A 15,586-nucleotide genomic window follows, 5' to 3' on the forward strand; every position below is an offset into this window, starting at 1 on the left:
AATAAATAATTGTTAAATATATATTATATTATATTATTTCATATCTTAAATGTTGTTCAATGATATAAGGTGAAAAGAAAATGAACATGTTTTCATGATCAATCAATTATTAGATATTTTTGTTCTATGGAACTGTGGAATTAATGATATGCTACTCAATTATGATTAAAACTTATTCATTTGAAACATGGCCTTTAACCTAATTAAAACTACTTTAGCAACAATACTACCTCTGATACCTATATCCGAACTACATGTCAATTTCTTGTTAAATATATTAACATTTTATGATAAGTAAAAATATAAAATTGATATATTTTCTAAGAAATGTTAAACACATTTAAGAATTAACTTGATTAATTCTACTAAAACAAAATATATTTATTCATTTAATTAGATATCAATGAAGGTAATATTCATTTTTATTATTATTAATAAAAAAAGCGTTTTTAACAAATAATTCTCAAAAGCAATAAAACATTAGTCTTTCAGGTCATAAAATTAAAGATATTAAATACATACAAAATGTTATATATATATATATATATATATAAAATATTGTTATAATGAAAATGTATTGTAAAATCTACATATCAAACATGGGTTTTATGTTACATTTACATTAAAAATTCTTTTTCAAAACGAAAACAGTATTGTATTATGTTTATATTTTGTTTTTATGATAATAAATTAAATAAAAAACATTTAGATTAAAAATATTAAATAATACATTTTTTAAAAAAATGGGTAAGTCTTCGAATAGGTGAGTGATATTAACGTATTGGTCTTATCATTTTAAACCAATACACCATCTCGAAAAAACAATTATAAGTGAATGAGAACGGTTGGATCAGTTTCTATTTCTAAAGATAGTTGATTTAGTATATTATAGTAGAACCAAATATCTTGATAAGATAGATTGAATTTATAAAAATTCTAATTTAAAAAAGAAAACCATTTATGTAGATTAATAGATTAAGAACATTAATATGTTAACCTAAATTACCAAACATTAATTTGTTAAAAATTTTAAGTACCTAAAAACAGCACAAATTTCATTAAAATATTAATTATATTTATCTAAATGTATAGTATATAATTCCTATAAAATGCTAATAATAGTACTTGGTAAGGTTTTCGAGTCACTACAATAATTATTTATTGAATAACAACTAGATAATTTATTTCGTGTAATTGACAAACATTAAAATAACCAATTTCATCATTATAAAACTTTTTAGGGGCTTTCAAGCAATTTTTTTTTAATAGCTATTACAAAAATCGTATGAAAAATCTAATTTTCCACTTTTAGGTGTAATAAATGAAAATTATATGCATTTTTTACGACCTTTTTAGAATGACGCGTATTTTCTTGATTTTCATTTGATATTATTTAAATTTTTTTTTTCAATATACACTTAATTTTTTTTTCATCGGTCAGTTAAAGACATGCATGAGGAACTTTGTACTATATTTTAAAATCTTTTTGTCAAACCAGTAAATTGGTATCAAACTATTACGATAAAAGCTAGGAAAACAAAACATTTTTAAATAACTATAAATTAAAAGATTCAAAATATTTTGAAAACTATACCATCTAGAATGAAGGGTGATAATAGCATTCAGTAAACATTTCAAGTTGCGTTTCCACGAAAAAATTTAATCGAATTTATTAAAACTGGTATATCATAAATTTTAATGTGTTTTTTTTAGTGATTGTCAATTTTATGCAATATTAAGAAAACTGTTTGAAATATCGTAAAATGACTCCTTCAAAATAACAACTATATAATATTTTCTATTAAAAGCTTCATATAATTGTGATGATCACAAAAATTGTTCAGGTGATAATCGTGTACACCTATGAAAAATAAAAAACAACATGTTTGTTAAAACCAAAACAATACTAATTTTTCTCAGAACCTAAAAAAATTGAAATTTACAATCAACCTCTATTTATCAAATTGTTTACATTGTCTACCAAAAATACGACAGATTAACACTATTTTCTTTATTGGTACTATTATTTTTAATTTTTATCACAATATAATATTTTATTAGTCATGCCTGGGACTATTTACTTATACTCTTACATTTACAGCGAATTCAAGAGCTAGTCAAAATATTTTGATAAAATCCGTATTTTTTTCTCCGTGTGAAATAAAGTTTTAATATAACTAAGCACAACTAATACATTTTTCTAAGTTCAGACGGTTAACTCTCAATGACGAAAACGCTTTATTTTCTATCAAGAAAATAAACATTAAAAATTGATAGTTATAACTGACTTAAACGTTTTTAAATCATATTTCATTTCTAATTTATTTGATTTCTGATTTAAAATTCTTGTGGGCTGATTCAATTGATATTTATAATACAAATGTATCTTATGACTAACTTAATTTTAATGTGATACATATATGTAGGAATAGTAATTTTCAGCTAATGTAAAAATTTTATATTAATTACTAGTCATATACATAATATATACTAATCGTATATTCTTGTTTATTTTAGAATCAAAAGAATATATCATGCATACATATATTATTTTTTAAAAACAATATTAAAATATTATAAAATATTTACAAGTTTGATATTGACAACCAATACTGTAGTTTTAAGACCATAATCTAGACTTGTGTCTATCAATAAATCCGGACACATTTTTGAACTATAGAATTACACATTTACACATTAAACAAATATTGTATATTGCCTTAATAATAATATAATAGTTATAAAAATAAAAATAATTTATATTACAATAATTATTATAGTTTGTATTTTACCGTAAAAATTAATTAGGATTTAAATAAAATACTAAAATATACTGTCTGCGAGGGATTTTGATCCGCCATCTCTACTCAGATAAAAATTCTAAGATTTTATATTTATAATTTAGATCTAGCATAAATTTAAAAATGTTCAAAAATCATTAAATATTTAAAAAAATGAAGATATCATACTTTGTTGGGAAATTATTGTTTTATTTGTATTCTATTAAATATTCATTTTAAATAATTATACAGGATACCACATAGGATCATTTTAGATTAAATATTAATAATATTACAAAAACTAATGTTTAATAATTATTATAATAATAATAAATGTATTAGTAAGCCAAAATACTATTCTCGTACTTTATTCATACTTGTATATAAAATTTTTAAATAGATTAAACTTAATAAAATCACAAAAAGAATAAATGTATTGTGAATTATAACATTTAATCTTCAACCAATGCGACAGTATAATATTTTATGATCGAAAAAAATTTATATTTGCATTATGAATACCTGCATTTTCACAATGTTACAGAATCCTTGATAAATGCGATGCAGACACATAATCGGATAATATGATAAAAAATCAGTAATAAGTAGTAACATGTTTTAGTATAGCTTGAATTCTGATATATTTTTCCATATTAATTTTTAGAGTTATCAATAACAACTATCTTGTATATAGCATGGGTATTAAAAATTGTTTGGATTGTAATTACATGTTTAACTTTTTCAATCATGTTACATGATAACGAATTTTAAACATATCGGTAAGATTCAAAATATCTATACAAAGAACAGATTCATATTGAAATTATAAGCATAACTTACTAAGTCTTCCAATAGATATATTCAAAGTTAACTAAATTCATATTTAATTTGGTTAAAATAATCAACTATAATTATCTAATTTATTACCTATTGACATTAGACAAGAATCAAGTATGAATAAATTTATATGTATGAATCTATCAGGATAATTTTTCTAAAAATCGTAATTTTGGAATATTTAATAAGCAAGTTAAAAATATGTTTTTATGATTTGCATGTTTTATCCAATTTATGAGACTTTATTTTCTTCATTTGAAACGGTTAATAGAATAATATTCGTGAATCATAATTTTTCACCTGCTCATTATATAACTATTCTATTCATTAAAGTGAACTTTACCTTATAAAATATAGTACGGTCCATTGATAAATATTTATTTTTTTTTAACAAGTCCGATAAGACTTTTGAACTTTGAACGCTATTCGGAGAAATACTACATATTTAACTACGTGTAAGTTACGTACAAGAGAAAAGTGAACTAAATACAAAATTATAAATTTTAATAAAATAATACATATTTGTAACGTCCTCAGTAATATGTAATATAATATTTTTGCATTGTATTAAAGATTGAATCTATATATAAAATATGTAAATAATATATTTAATATATAGTAATATAATATATACAATAGATAGATTAGAGGTTCTTAATCTTTTTTGAGCCATGGACCACTTTAAAATACAAAGTATAGTCACGCACTCCTCACCCCTTCATAAAAAAAAAACATTGATTTTGGTTGAAATTCAATATTTTTTAGTAATTTTAAAAGGTAATACTATAATTATGTCTATTCTCTATCTAGAAATATACATATTTTTATTCATTTAATGCATTTGTTATCAATTATATAGCATTATTATTTTTGAGATTTTCTGTGTATTTAACCATTAAAATAACATCTTAAAAAAACTTATAATTGAGGAATTGAAAATTGTCTAGTCTTTTGAAATAACCTCGAGATATATTGTACTAAGTGGATATTAATTATTTTTTTAATGTATAACGAAAATCGACTTTACCTATATGTCATGCATTTTTAATGGTATTGTCTTACTATATGTTCTTTACCATAATTCCTAATTTGTACTGATAATATTAGCTTTACATTTTATTTAAAACATTTTATGAAATAAACAATAATCTTTCAAACATCTCAAGTATTTTAAAATCATTACTAAAACAAACTACAAATATAATTTATATATAGTTAGTTTTTAATTAAATTTGCCTATTTTTATTAATTTAAGAATAACAATCAAACTAACGATTTTTATTTGTGATATTATAAATTTTTTATAGTTACTAAAAATTAAATAATAACTCATATTTATTCAATTTTAATTGTGATTTAAAAAAAAATTTTAAATATACATGTTCGACGTTTGTATTATGTTCACTATAGTTTCTGGTATATTTAATATAAACTATGTAAATAATAGATAGTATATAAATCCAGTCAATTTTATTGTTTTCAATATACTATATACATAATATAATGAGAATAAATCGGTTTGATATATATAAATTTATGTATTGTAATTAATGAAATATTAACGGTGAAGAATATAATATTGATTATATATGTATAGAATATTACTATAATAATTTTGAGAGTGATCTGTACTACTTATAAAATAAGTTTAGGTAATAATTTATTGATGATGATATTTATTACATCATTGTTTTATTATAAAATTCAACAAAAGCAATACAGTATGAATTGTTTAATATTTTTTTTTTTTTTTTTGACAAAGGTCAATCTGTAGTCTACATTTTAATCTATTATGTATATGATAAATAATTAAAAGTAAAAAAAACTTGTAATGTTTATATTTTTCGTGTACTAATGTCTAATAGCATATTTTATCTATATAATTTTATGATTCCATATCAAGATTGTTATAGAAGGAGAAAAACGTAATAAAATCATGTACGGCTGAGTATTTGACTTCACATTCTCTTCTGAACGCTATAATTTGATACAAGTTTCTTCGCATAAATTTAATTGACAATATGTTTACGAAAACCTTTTTGTTCGTTTTACTAGCAACATTGTCCATGTCGTTAGCTAAGGTAAGACAATTATAAATTATTATATAACTATATCATCGATAAAAAACAAATTATTTTAATATAAAAATATCAATGGTTAAGATGAATATTTAGGGTATTACTTAATGTGTAGTTTCAGGATGATCAACATGAATTGGTCAACCAAATCCTTAGTACAGGAACAGTACTCACGAAAGAGTTTTCCAAACTGGTTGCAGATAGCCCAGACAAACTTTCCGTAGACTTCAACAATTTGTACAAAAAGTTAGAAGTTGATGCAAAAGCTGAACAAGCTAAGAGTTTTTTGCAAACTCAGGTAAATATAATAAATAAAATGATATATAAATCCATGACAATTATTAAAAATTTATCATGTTTTAATTTTCTTTTCTTTTTGAAAATTACGTATATATATATATATATAAATATTACGTACTTTTATATCCGAACAATAAATAGAACTATAAATCTAGAAGTTTAAACTTAAATATGAGTATATGAATTATAAAGTCCTGGTACAGATTTATTCCAATAAAAGGTTATTTTTTCAACTGTACTAAAATAATAATTAAATAATTTTTATAAAATTATTTAAAATTACATGTTACTTTTTTAAAAAGTTCCTTTTGGTATTATTATATAAAGGTCAACAAAATATGAATTATTTACTTATAAGTAATATTTTAATAAGGTTACAATAATTTATTTAATCAGATAAAAAGTTGACTAATATGATCTTTTTATATCATAATTGAACTCTACACATTTTAAGCCTTTAAAAAAAAAAATTATAATCTACACGTAGATTCTATAAAAAGGTTTTTTTATAATTTTAACTAGAATACTAATGTACATTAATAAATATTTTTTTAATTAACTTACTTTATCTATTTCAAAGGTAACTTGAACTAACACGTGTTTTTAAACATTTTTATGGGTTTTTAGGTATTAAAAATATATCAATATATAACAATAATTATATGAAATTTGAAAAATGTTTGTAATAGGTACTCTAATTAAAGTATTATAGTTTTGACTAATCAAAATTTGAACATCAAAATAAAATAAAAATATTATACCTTACTCTCTTTTCACTAGCCATGAGAATAACTAGATAATTAGTATTTACTTCAAATAAAGATAATTAAATGAGTAATATTACTAATAACCGAGTTTTTTTTTTTTTTGTTGATTTTTTTCAATTACTCAATGATGAATTTTTAATTCTAAACAAATCATACTCAATCATATCATAATATTCCAGGCTACGTATTCATTTATTTCTAAATATATATAATTTATTTGTATAATAATTTATGAGTATAAATAACTTGGCTAATTTTTGTTTTATTTTAACATATTATTAATAATTATCATTATCTGATAATTTATTTATAATTTATATCATAAAATAAAAAATAAAGTATAGTTCTTTAAAAATACTAATTTCTATTATCCTAGTACTGTAAATAATAGAGAACTTTTTAAATTATTTATATATTTCCGTTCTATTATTTTATTATTTTATCGTTTGACTATTCATAAATAATTCTATTCGATTATTTTATTTTTCTAATGGTTTCGAATGAATTTGATTATTCCGATAATTAGTTTACACCTCTGCTATGATCAAAAAGGAACAAAGAAAATTCTTCCATATTACCATGACCTATTCTTTATTTCTTTCCTATCATACAGTGAGCGTGCCGAGATTTTTTCTATTTGATCCTCAAAATTCATTCTCCATCACTTAAAAATTTTAAAAGTCCTGTTCACACAACTCATTTTTAATTTGTTGTATACTAACCGCTCTTTTTCTATCTCTTTGAAAATTAAATTATTTTCCATTTTATACGAATAGCAAATAGGAACGCATATTTTTCATTATAATCAAATCATGTATGTATTAACAGTGCATATTATATTGTACATTCGATTATTATTATTTTGAAATAATATTATATTAATTTAAAATGTAATAAAACTTATAAGTTGTACAAAAAATGTACTAAATATATTGATTATTTGCGTAAATAATTATGACGTATACAATACAGTTCAACAATTTAATTTTTATTATATAATTTGTATTCGTTATGATTTTCCATTCTTAAAACTTCCTCAAAATTAAATGAAAAAATATTTTTAATCATTTACCAAAATGTTTATAAAAAAAAAAGATTAAGATTTTTAAACTTTAGAGTCTCTAATGAAAATATATATTTATTTTATTTAGCTACAAAAATTTTGTACAGTTAGTTTTCATTAAATATAAAAAAAAATTTAAAACTCTTCAGAACATATTAATGCTAGATGTATAAACAATAGCTGTATTTAATATTTATCGTTAAAAAATATTTATATACTAATGTTGTATTTTAAAAAAGCAGCTGAATCCTACAACGAATCTTTGAAGAAAACTGATGCCATGTCCCAAGAAAACTTAAAGAAAACTATTGATATCATTAAAAAAGAAGACCCAATCTTAGGAGAGAAATTATACAAGTTCTACGAGAAAACATGTGAAATGGACAAAATATCCGAGGACATTGTTAAGTACATATTGGACGTAGACAAAATTACTGGTGCATTAGATAAGTATAGGTCAAGCATTAGCCCGTTTATCCATAAAGCGACCGAAGGAATAAAAAAGTTCGAGGTGAGTTCTTTTATAGATCTTATTACACTTTTAACATAGTAATTTTGCGAATCTAAAATAATTGAATTAATATAACAATAATTAATTGTTTAATATATGATATAATTTCAGACTTTTGTAGTTGAACATATACCAAAGAAGGACAAATAAGAACGTTTCCACCAATTATTTCAACTTTCAAAAACCATCTATGTACATTGTACCAACAGATGTATAATTAATATTAATGTTCTTTAGGAATTTTTTTACAATATTTATGTGTATTACAACTACTTCACTGTTCAATTAAACTATTATCATACATTTATAATATGCCATAAAATAAACATAGTTTTAGTTTTTATAAAGCATTATCCTTTAAATTGATCATAAAATAAGTTACAATTGCTTATAATTCATATTAAATAGATAAATACTGGTATTCATAAATAATTACCCTAAAAAGTTTAAATCGTTAGCAATTGGTTATAAAATGTAAGGTAAATAATGTAAAGTAATTCGTTTCATTAATAAATTTCGTTGTCATTAAATTCTTGCAATACTTTAATAAATAACTAATGTACTTCTCCTAAGAGTATGAAAAATATGGAGTATTCAAAAAGAGTGAACTTTTTAAGAAAAAGTTCACTTATTATGTTGCACTTTTACAAAGCTTTAATGAATCTCAAATAAAAACCCTCAATTACCGTTGTTAAATAGTGACTTACAATTTGTTTTTTTTTTACATAATACGTAATTATTAATAAACGACATCTTTTAAACTAACAGTGTATAAGTTACACATGGAATAAAGATTTTGATAGTCAAATAATTGTATTGATGTATTTAAGCTGTCTATACATGACGCCGTCTTCAAACAATTTATATAATTAAATCATACTCTGGTTCTGGTGCGTTTGTTATTTTATATAAAATCGGAATCATTGTAAACTATTATAATACTATTGTACGATTATAAACTATATAAACTTATTTTGATACACTAAAAATCAAATAATTAATAATATCAAAGTTAAAGAGCTGGTTTTTTTTAATACCAAAGCAGGTTGTGTACGCATTTAAATTTAGGTTTTTCATGGATCTATGACAAACTATAGTGTGTTTGTGTAAACGTATAAAATTAATTATCATCAATATTCATACAATAAATGTATTACTTGGTGATCATCAAAATTTGAATATCATTAATCTGTCGTAGTATCGAAATTTACTATTTATTATTTATTATTCATTCATAATATTATGATATGTGAAAATAAAGGTACAATAATATTAAACGACATATTATGTCATAGAGTTAATAATTGATCTATTTTATGTCACTCTACAATATTTATTGTATCAATTTTAGTTCACAACTATTGCTAATTTTGATCACCTCAAAAAAATTTTAAGTTATGGCATGATAAATATAGCCCAATCATGTATCACAACGCACCTGTATAATATAATTAATCGTTATTGATATGCATAATTTGATCAAATACAGTATCTATATTTAATTTACATTGAATCGGTTGTTGCGTGATCTTAGATTGCTGGTCGCGATCACGCAACGGAAAACGTACGTTAATAAACGCTTGGGAAGTGCGCCGGGAAAAACACCGCGCAGGGGCGGGTTTTTCACTCACCAAGAGAAGGGCTAATGGAGGTTCAAAAATTTAGTTAGTTGCTTTTTAAATCTCTGTGTAATTTTAAATTACAGAATATGTTTTTGAATCCCTCATGAGTAAGTCATTTTTTTCACAACACTAACAAATTTTAAATAGTTACATTATTGGTATCGATTTTAATTTGAAACTATTTTAAAAATATAGGTATACATATATCGACTGGTAAAAGGCAAAAGGGGCTAAGCGACATGTATATATACGTACACGTGTATACTACGGGATAACCGACAGTTTTCGATCACGCTAACGATAGTGTTACTCTGACCATTTAGTGATGAGATTAAGTAAGTACAAGAATTTAGATTTTTTGGGACAAGTGACACAATTGTTATAAAAATAGGGGACAAGCGCCTTTTTTAAGGGTATAAGTGACACTGTTGAAAGTTGTGGAATTATCGCTTATCAAATTTTATAATAATAAATATAATTTTTATATTGATATAAGTGATAACAAAAGTAAAGTTGTTAACTAGGTGTACGGAATTATGTTTCACAACTATTTACTGCATAAAAGTTTTCTGAACAATCTTATAAGGAAAGGTAAATACAAAATTATTATTATTAACTTTTAATTAATTCTAGTGTAGTTAAGTTTATTCGTACATTTTAGGTACCTACCTATTTGCTATTTCACCCAGAGATTTATTTCAAGTTTTTGTAGCCCAGGGCTTATAATTTTTGCCCCCCCCCCCCCCCCATCCTTACAATATTATAGTGAGTTTTAGTTGAATTCGTTATGATAAAAAATGTAGTTAATATTTCAATGTAATTAGTGTCAGACCATCAAGGTAACATGTAATAGAACCGAAATATATAATAACCGTATACCTAATGCTTAAATAAATTTTGTTTTTGCTCTCCTGAAAAATAGTAAAATTGTCGCTTAGACCCTTTTGCCTGTTTCCAGCCGATATAATTAACAACGAAAATAAGTTATTTATTTATAAAAAATATATATAAAATAGGTACCACCATATTCATCAATGACAATTGACGATATTTTACAGTAATTATTTATATATCAATACATCGTAATACTTGGCTTTGTAAAATAGTTGACTTAGCCGCGAAGGGGGAGGCTAATTCCCCTTTAGCCACCCCATTAAACCCGCTCCTGGCTCCGCGGGATCTCGCACCTTAAAGGTGAGTTTACATGAGACGTGAGCCACGATCGTGACTTGTGGAATCGTAGTTCACGCTCTGTGTAAACAGACAATTCGTAATTCACGATCGTGGTATTGTCATTCACGAACCTGTCACGATTGGTTCGTACTTTATCAACCCATGTTAGATATTTCAGTCGTAAAAGCTCAGTCATGGGTACAATAGAATACATATTTGTTTGTAAAATATTAACTGTTACATATAATATGTATATTACTATTATATGTTATACATAGGTAAATATAATAGATTTTTAAATTAAATTATTATGCTATTTTTTTAGCGTTGTTGTATTAAATTTTTGTATCTTAAATTGAATTTTATTTGATAAAAAGTCTAAGTATGTATCTGACATTCTAAAAATGTTTTTTAAATCTTCCGGATTTCAATTTGGTAATTTACGGTAAATAAACGCAAGGGCGTATGTGTGTTGAAGCCATGGGAGGGGCAAAACTAATTTTTCTTCAATACAAACTTAAAAATAATTTACAGTTCATTACCTACAGCTCATGTTTCTGTTACAATGATATCATATAATGATAGACTAGTAATTTATATTCTTAATTATTTATACATTACATTTTTTGAGTAAATCAGTGTATTATATTCAACAAAAATACGAGCCATAGGGGGGGGGACGAATGCCCCCTTCGCCCTCCCCGCCCTCGAATACGACGTTGAATAAACGTAGAGCCACCATTATTATTCCGTACTTGAATCCACTGCCTTGCCCACCATCTTTTCCTTCTTATTTTAACTTCAATTTGTAAATTTCTGTTAATCGTTTTTTTAGCCGTTTAACACATGGTTCCGCCACTAACGATTCCATCTAACTGAGCGATAATTGCGTTCACGAGAGAACACCTTCACGATTCGTATGATGCTTTTCGAAACCACAATCGTGAGCCACAACTCACAAGATCGTGAAACACGATCGTGGCTTACGTCTCGTGTATACCCTCCTTGCTCGCTAGTAAATACGCAGACGTATTTTGCGGAGAACAAACGGACCGTGTATTCCAACATAGTACCGTTTGTACGATTCGACTCATAACACCACGTTGTCCGCCGTCACGGCAGAAAAACGGTGGTTTCGGCGAGACGCACGTTTTCGAATAAAAGAGACATTTCGTGACAACTGTACGGGCCAGCCTGGCGCTTCGCGCTTGCGCATGATCGACGCGGTTATATAGTTAGCGTTCGGCGTGTAAACATCCGATAATTTCACGTACTCTTTTTTTTTTTTTTTGCTCCACTACCTACGTGATATGTACGTTGTTTGGCCCTTAATCTGTTTTCCGTATTTTTAATTTTTTTTCGCCGCACCAGTGTCCGTGCCCCTGGGTCCCGTGTTCGCGAGATCCCGATCGTCGACAATCAGCCCGCGTCGTCCCAACTGCTGAATCGATCGGTCAACACAGCATCATTCGCACTAGTCGCCGTGCGATACTTTTGCCATAGTCGACCACACAGCCGTACGACCGTAATGACATGTTGCAACTGAGCTGAAACTGTCGGCCGCCGAAAGGTACAGACGTTCTACCGGAGCCCGTTTAGATTTTATGGGTGAGTGTCCGTTGCGCGGCATTGTTGTTGTACGCGCGCAAATAGTAGCGCCTAGTTTTGATTTGACGCTGTCCATCAGGTGTGTGCGAAAAAACCGGTCTAGAATAGTGCGATCGCTCAACCACCTTTGTACCAAATGTCCAAAATGTACGATTCCAACAGCGATTTGGATCGGCAGATTGAACAGCTGAAACGGTGCGAAATCATCCAGGAGTACGAAGTGAAGGCCCTGTGCGCCAAGGCACGTGAAATACTCATCGAAGAGAGTAATGTGCAACGTGTTGACTCTCCTGTCACGGTAAGCATTATTTTTTAGTATAGATAATAAATCCTGTAGATCAATATTTTATGTACCACAGACAAAACATGTTTTCTCTTTTTTCATTCAAACAATGCGATTTCGACAATTGTATAACTAAAACATTTTTAATGGCTTCTGTTTCAGGTATGTGGAGATATTCATGGCCAGTTCTATGACCTAAAAGAATTGTTTAAAGTCGGTGGCGATGTTCCTGAAAGAAATTATCTATTTATGGGTGATTTTGTTGACCGAGGATTCTTCAGTGTTGAAACATTTTTACTGCTACTTGCTTTAAAAGTATATATAAACATTTTTATCATGACTTATTCACTTTTAACCTGTACTAATCATTTAACAAACCATTAGTAATTCATAAGAAAAAAACTTCTCAACAAGTTTTTTAAATGTTTTGCTTGCATTCGTTTAATACTAAGATGAATCTAAAAAGAAAATATTTAAACCTATATTTAAGTACAATTTCAGAAGTGATAACATCACAATAAAATTATTTTGAATTCTTGCATAACTAAAAAAAAAATTTGCTAAAACATTTTTTTTTATTTTTATGTATAATATATATAAGTCGCTAAAATATGATTCTTCGCTGTAATTGATTTCCATGAATTCATCTTTATAAATCTTTTTTGGGTATTTATCAATTATATTAGTTAAAAATTTACTATAATCAGTTTGTAGGTTGGTAAATTAATAGTATTTTAGAAACATTTAGTTGATAAAACTTTAAAACACCATATTGTATTCATGTCAGGTTTTTTATAAAGTTTAACAATGTAACAGGATGTATTCTAGTGAATAGAGTATTCATAGTTTTTACAAGTTTTAAAATATAATAACTTCATCAAAAACTTAATATGTAAATGGTAGTTTTTAGAACTTTAAAATAAAGTAGTATTTATTATTTAATAATACATTTATTGTAATAGCTAGTCTTATTAATTTGAATATTAAGTTTTTTAAATGGGTCTTATGATTCTGAAATTTTTCTAAATTTTTGATGTTTTTAATTTAAAAAAATATATGCCAGCATTTATCAATAATGTTAGAGATCTTATACTTTAGTTGACAATTCAATTTTTTCATCACTTTTGAAAATATCCAAAAATAAAAAATTTGATTAGCAATAGTATAATTTGTGCTCAATTTCTGATTTTGTTATAAAACTTGTTTATTCTCTCTTGAGAATTATTGATATAATTATTAAATTATATTATATTTTTTTACTCATTATATCAACGCTAAATGATTCTTTGATATTATATAGTTTATACAATAATCCTAACTGCATGTGTACAAACAAATCCGAATTAAAAATAAATCTAATTAACTATTATTTTTTATTATAATTAAATTCAAATTAGATATAACTATTAAAAGATTATCCAATCAAATTTTAATTTATTTTTGAATATATCAAGAATTATTAAAAATAAAAACTTATTCAATATTATTTGTTTAAATTGCATTGAAATATATATTTTATTATTTTATTTTTAATTGCATATTAAACAATTTTTATAGGTAAGATATCCTGATCGAATAACTTTAATACGAGGTAATCATGAATCACGACAAATTACTCAAGTTTATGGTTTTTATGATGAGTGCTTACGAAAATATAATAGTGTTGCTGTATGGCGTTATTGTACTGAAATATTTGATTACCTGAGCTTATCTGCTATTATTGATGGAAAAGTAAGTTCATTAATTTAAATTATTTAATATTATAATAATTTTATTTTTGAATTTAATAGATTTTCTGTGTGCATGGTGGTTTGTCTCCTTCTATTCAAACATTGGATCAAATTAGAACTATTGATAGAAAACAGGAAGTTCCTCATGATGGACCTATGTGTGATTTATTATGGTCTGATCCTGAAAGTAAGCATCTTAAACTGCCATTTATTTTGAGAAATTATGAATTTTTGTATTTATTTTAGACACTCAGGGTTGGGGTGTAAGTCCACGAGGTGCTGGATACCTATTTGGTTCAGATGTTGTTTCCCAATTTAATACTACAAATGATATAGATATTATTTGTCGAGCTCATCAGCTAGTCATGGAAGGATATAAATGGCATTTTGATGAAACTGTGCTTACTGTTTGGTCTGCACCCAATTATTGTTATCGGTAAATACTATACTAGAGCAGAAAACATAAGTATGGGCTTGTACTAATTATTTTATTTGTAAAATTATGCTTAGATGTGGTAATGTTGCGGCAATATTGGAACTGAGCGAAACACTCCAAAGAGATTTCACAATTTTTGAAGCAGCTCCACAAGAAAACCGTGGAATGCCTACTAAAAAACATGCAGCTGATTATTTCCTTTAATAAAATTCTGTGGTTCTTAATGTATTAATTTTAGTTCACAAAGCCTTACAGAAGAAATGAATGTTTCACACATTTGTTGCATTCATTGTATTTGAAAGAATACTGACAATATATTTATGTAATTTTTTTAAAAGTAAAAATACATTTTTGTAATTTTTGTTTTAATCAAGTTACCTAAACATTTTCTATTTATA

General features: G+C 25.4%; 2 protein-coding genes across 3 annotated transcripts; both read left to right on the top strand.

Moving 5' to 3' along the window:
- Positions 1 to 5,561: 5,561 nt before the first annotated feature.
- On the top strand, positions 5,562 to 8,683 carry LOC112692747. Of its 2 annotated transcripts, none has more exons than XM_025567525.1 (4): positions 5,562 to 5,698; positions 5,817 to 5,993; positions 8,055 to 8,336; positions 8,448 to 8,683. In XM_025567525.1, exons 1-4 carry the CDS (start codon positions 5,639 to 5,641, stop codon positions 8,484 to 8,486), a joined length of 558 nt encoding a protein of 185 aa, XP_025423310.1. In that variant the 5' UTR covers positions 5,562 to 5,638; the 3' UTR covers positions 8,487 to 8,683. The 2 variants fall into 2 exon arrangements, with proteins under 2 accessions (XP_025423310.1, XP_025423309.1); XM_025567524.1 differs by having other exon boundaries at positions 5,563 to 5,698; positions 5,811 to 5,993; positions 8,448 to 8,677.
- Positions 8,684 to 12,361: 3,678 nt separating this feature from the next.
- Positions 12,362 to 15,532, top strand: LOC112692666 (serine/threonine-protein phosphatase 4 catalytic subunit). Its single transcript, XM_025567404.1, has 7 exons — positions 12,362 to 12,739; positions 12,819 to 13,037; positions 13,185 to 13,337; positions 14,580 to 14,753; positions 14,813 to 14,939; positions 14,999 to 15,188; positions 15,263 to 15,532. Exons 2-7 carry the CDS (start codon positions 12,876 to 12,878, stop codon positions 15,390 to 15,392), a joined length of 936 nt encoding a protein of 311 aa, XP_025423189.1. The 5' UTR covers positions 12,362 to 12,739; positions 12,819 to 12,875; the 3' UTR covers positions 15,393 to 15,532.
- Positions 15,533 to 15,586: the final 54 nt, after the last annotated feature.

The sequence above is a fragment of the Sipha flava genome, unplaced genomic scaffold, assembly GCF_003268045.1.
Source record: "Sipha flava isolate LNK unplaced genomic scaffold, YSA_version1 76_pilon_pilon, whole genome shotgun sequence".
NCBI classification, from domain to species: Eukaryota; Metazoa; Arthropoda; class Insecta; order Hemiptera; family Aphididae; genus Sipha; species Sipha flava.

Excerpts from the sequence above, each read along its gene's own strand:
- LOC112692747 (XM_025567524.1), top strand. The coding sequence starts at position 5,639 with ATGTTTACGAAAACCTTTTTGTTCGTTTTACTAGCAACATTGTCCATG. Across the intron at positions 5,994-8,054 it reads AGAGTTTTTTGCAAACTCAG|TTTAAAAAAGCAGCTGAATC; the intron begins GTAAATATAATA and ends CTAATGTTGTAT. Across the intron at positions 8,337-8,447 it reads AAGGAATAAAAAAGTTCGAG|ACTTTTGTAGTTGAACATAT; the intron begins GTGAGTTCTTTT and ends ATATAATTTCAG.
- LOC112692666 (XM_025567404.1), top strand. The coding sequence starts at position 12,876 with ATGTCCAAAATGTACGATTCCAACAGCGATTTGGATCGGCAGATTGAA. Across the intron at positions 13,338-14,579 it reads TACTGCTACTTGCTTTAAAA|GTAAGATATCCTGATCGAAT; the intron begins GTATATATAAAC and ends CAATTTTTATAG. Across the intron at positions 14,754-14,812 it reads CTGCTATTATTGATGGAAAA|ATTTTCTGTGTGCATGGTGG; the intron begins GTAAGTTCATTA and ends TGAATTTAATAG.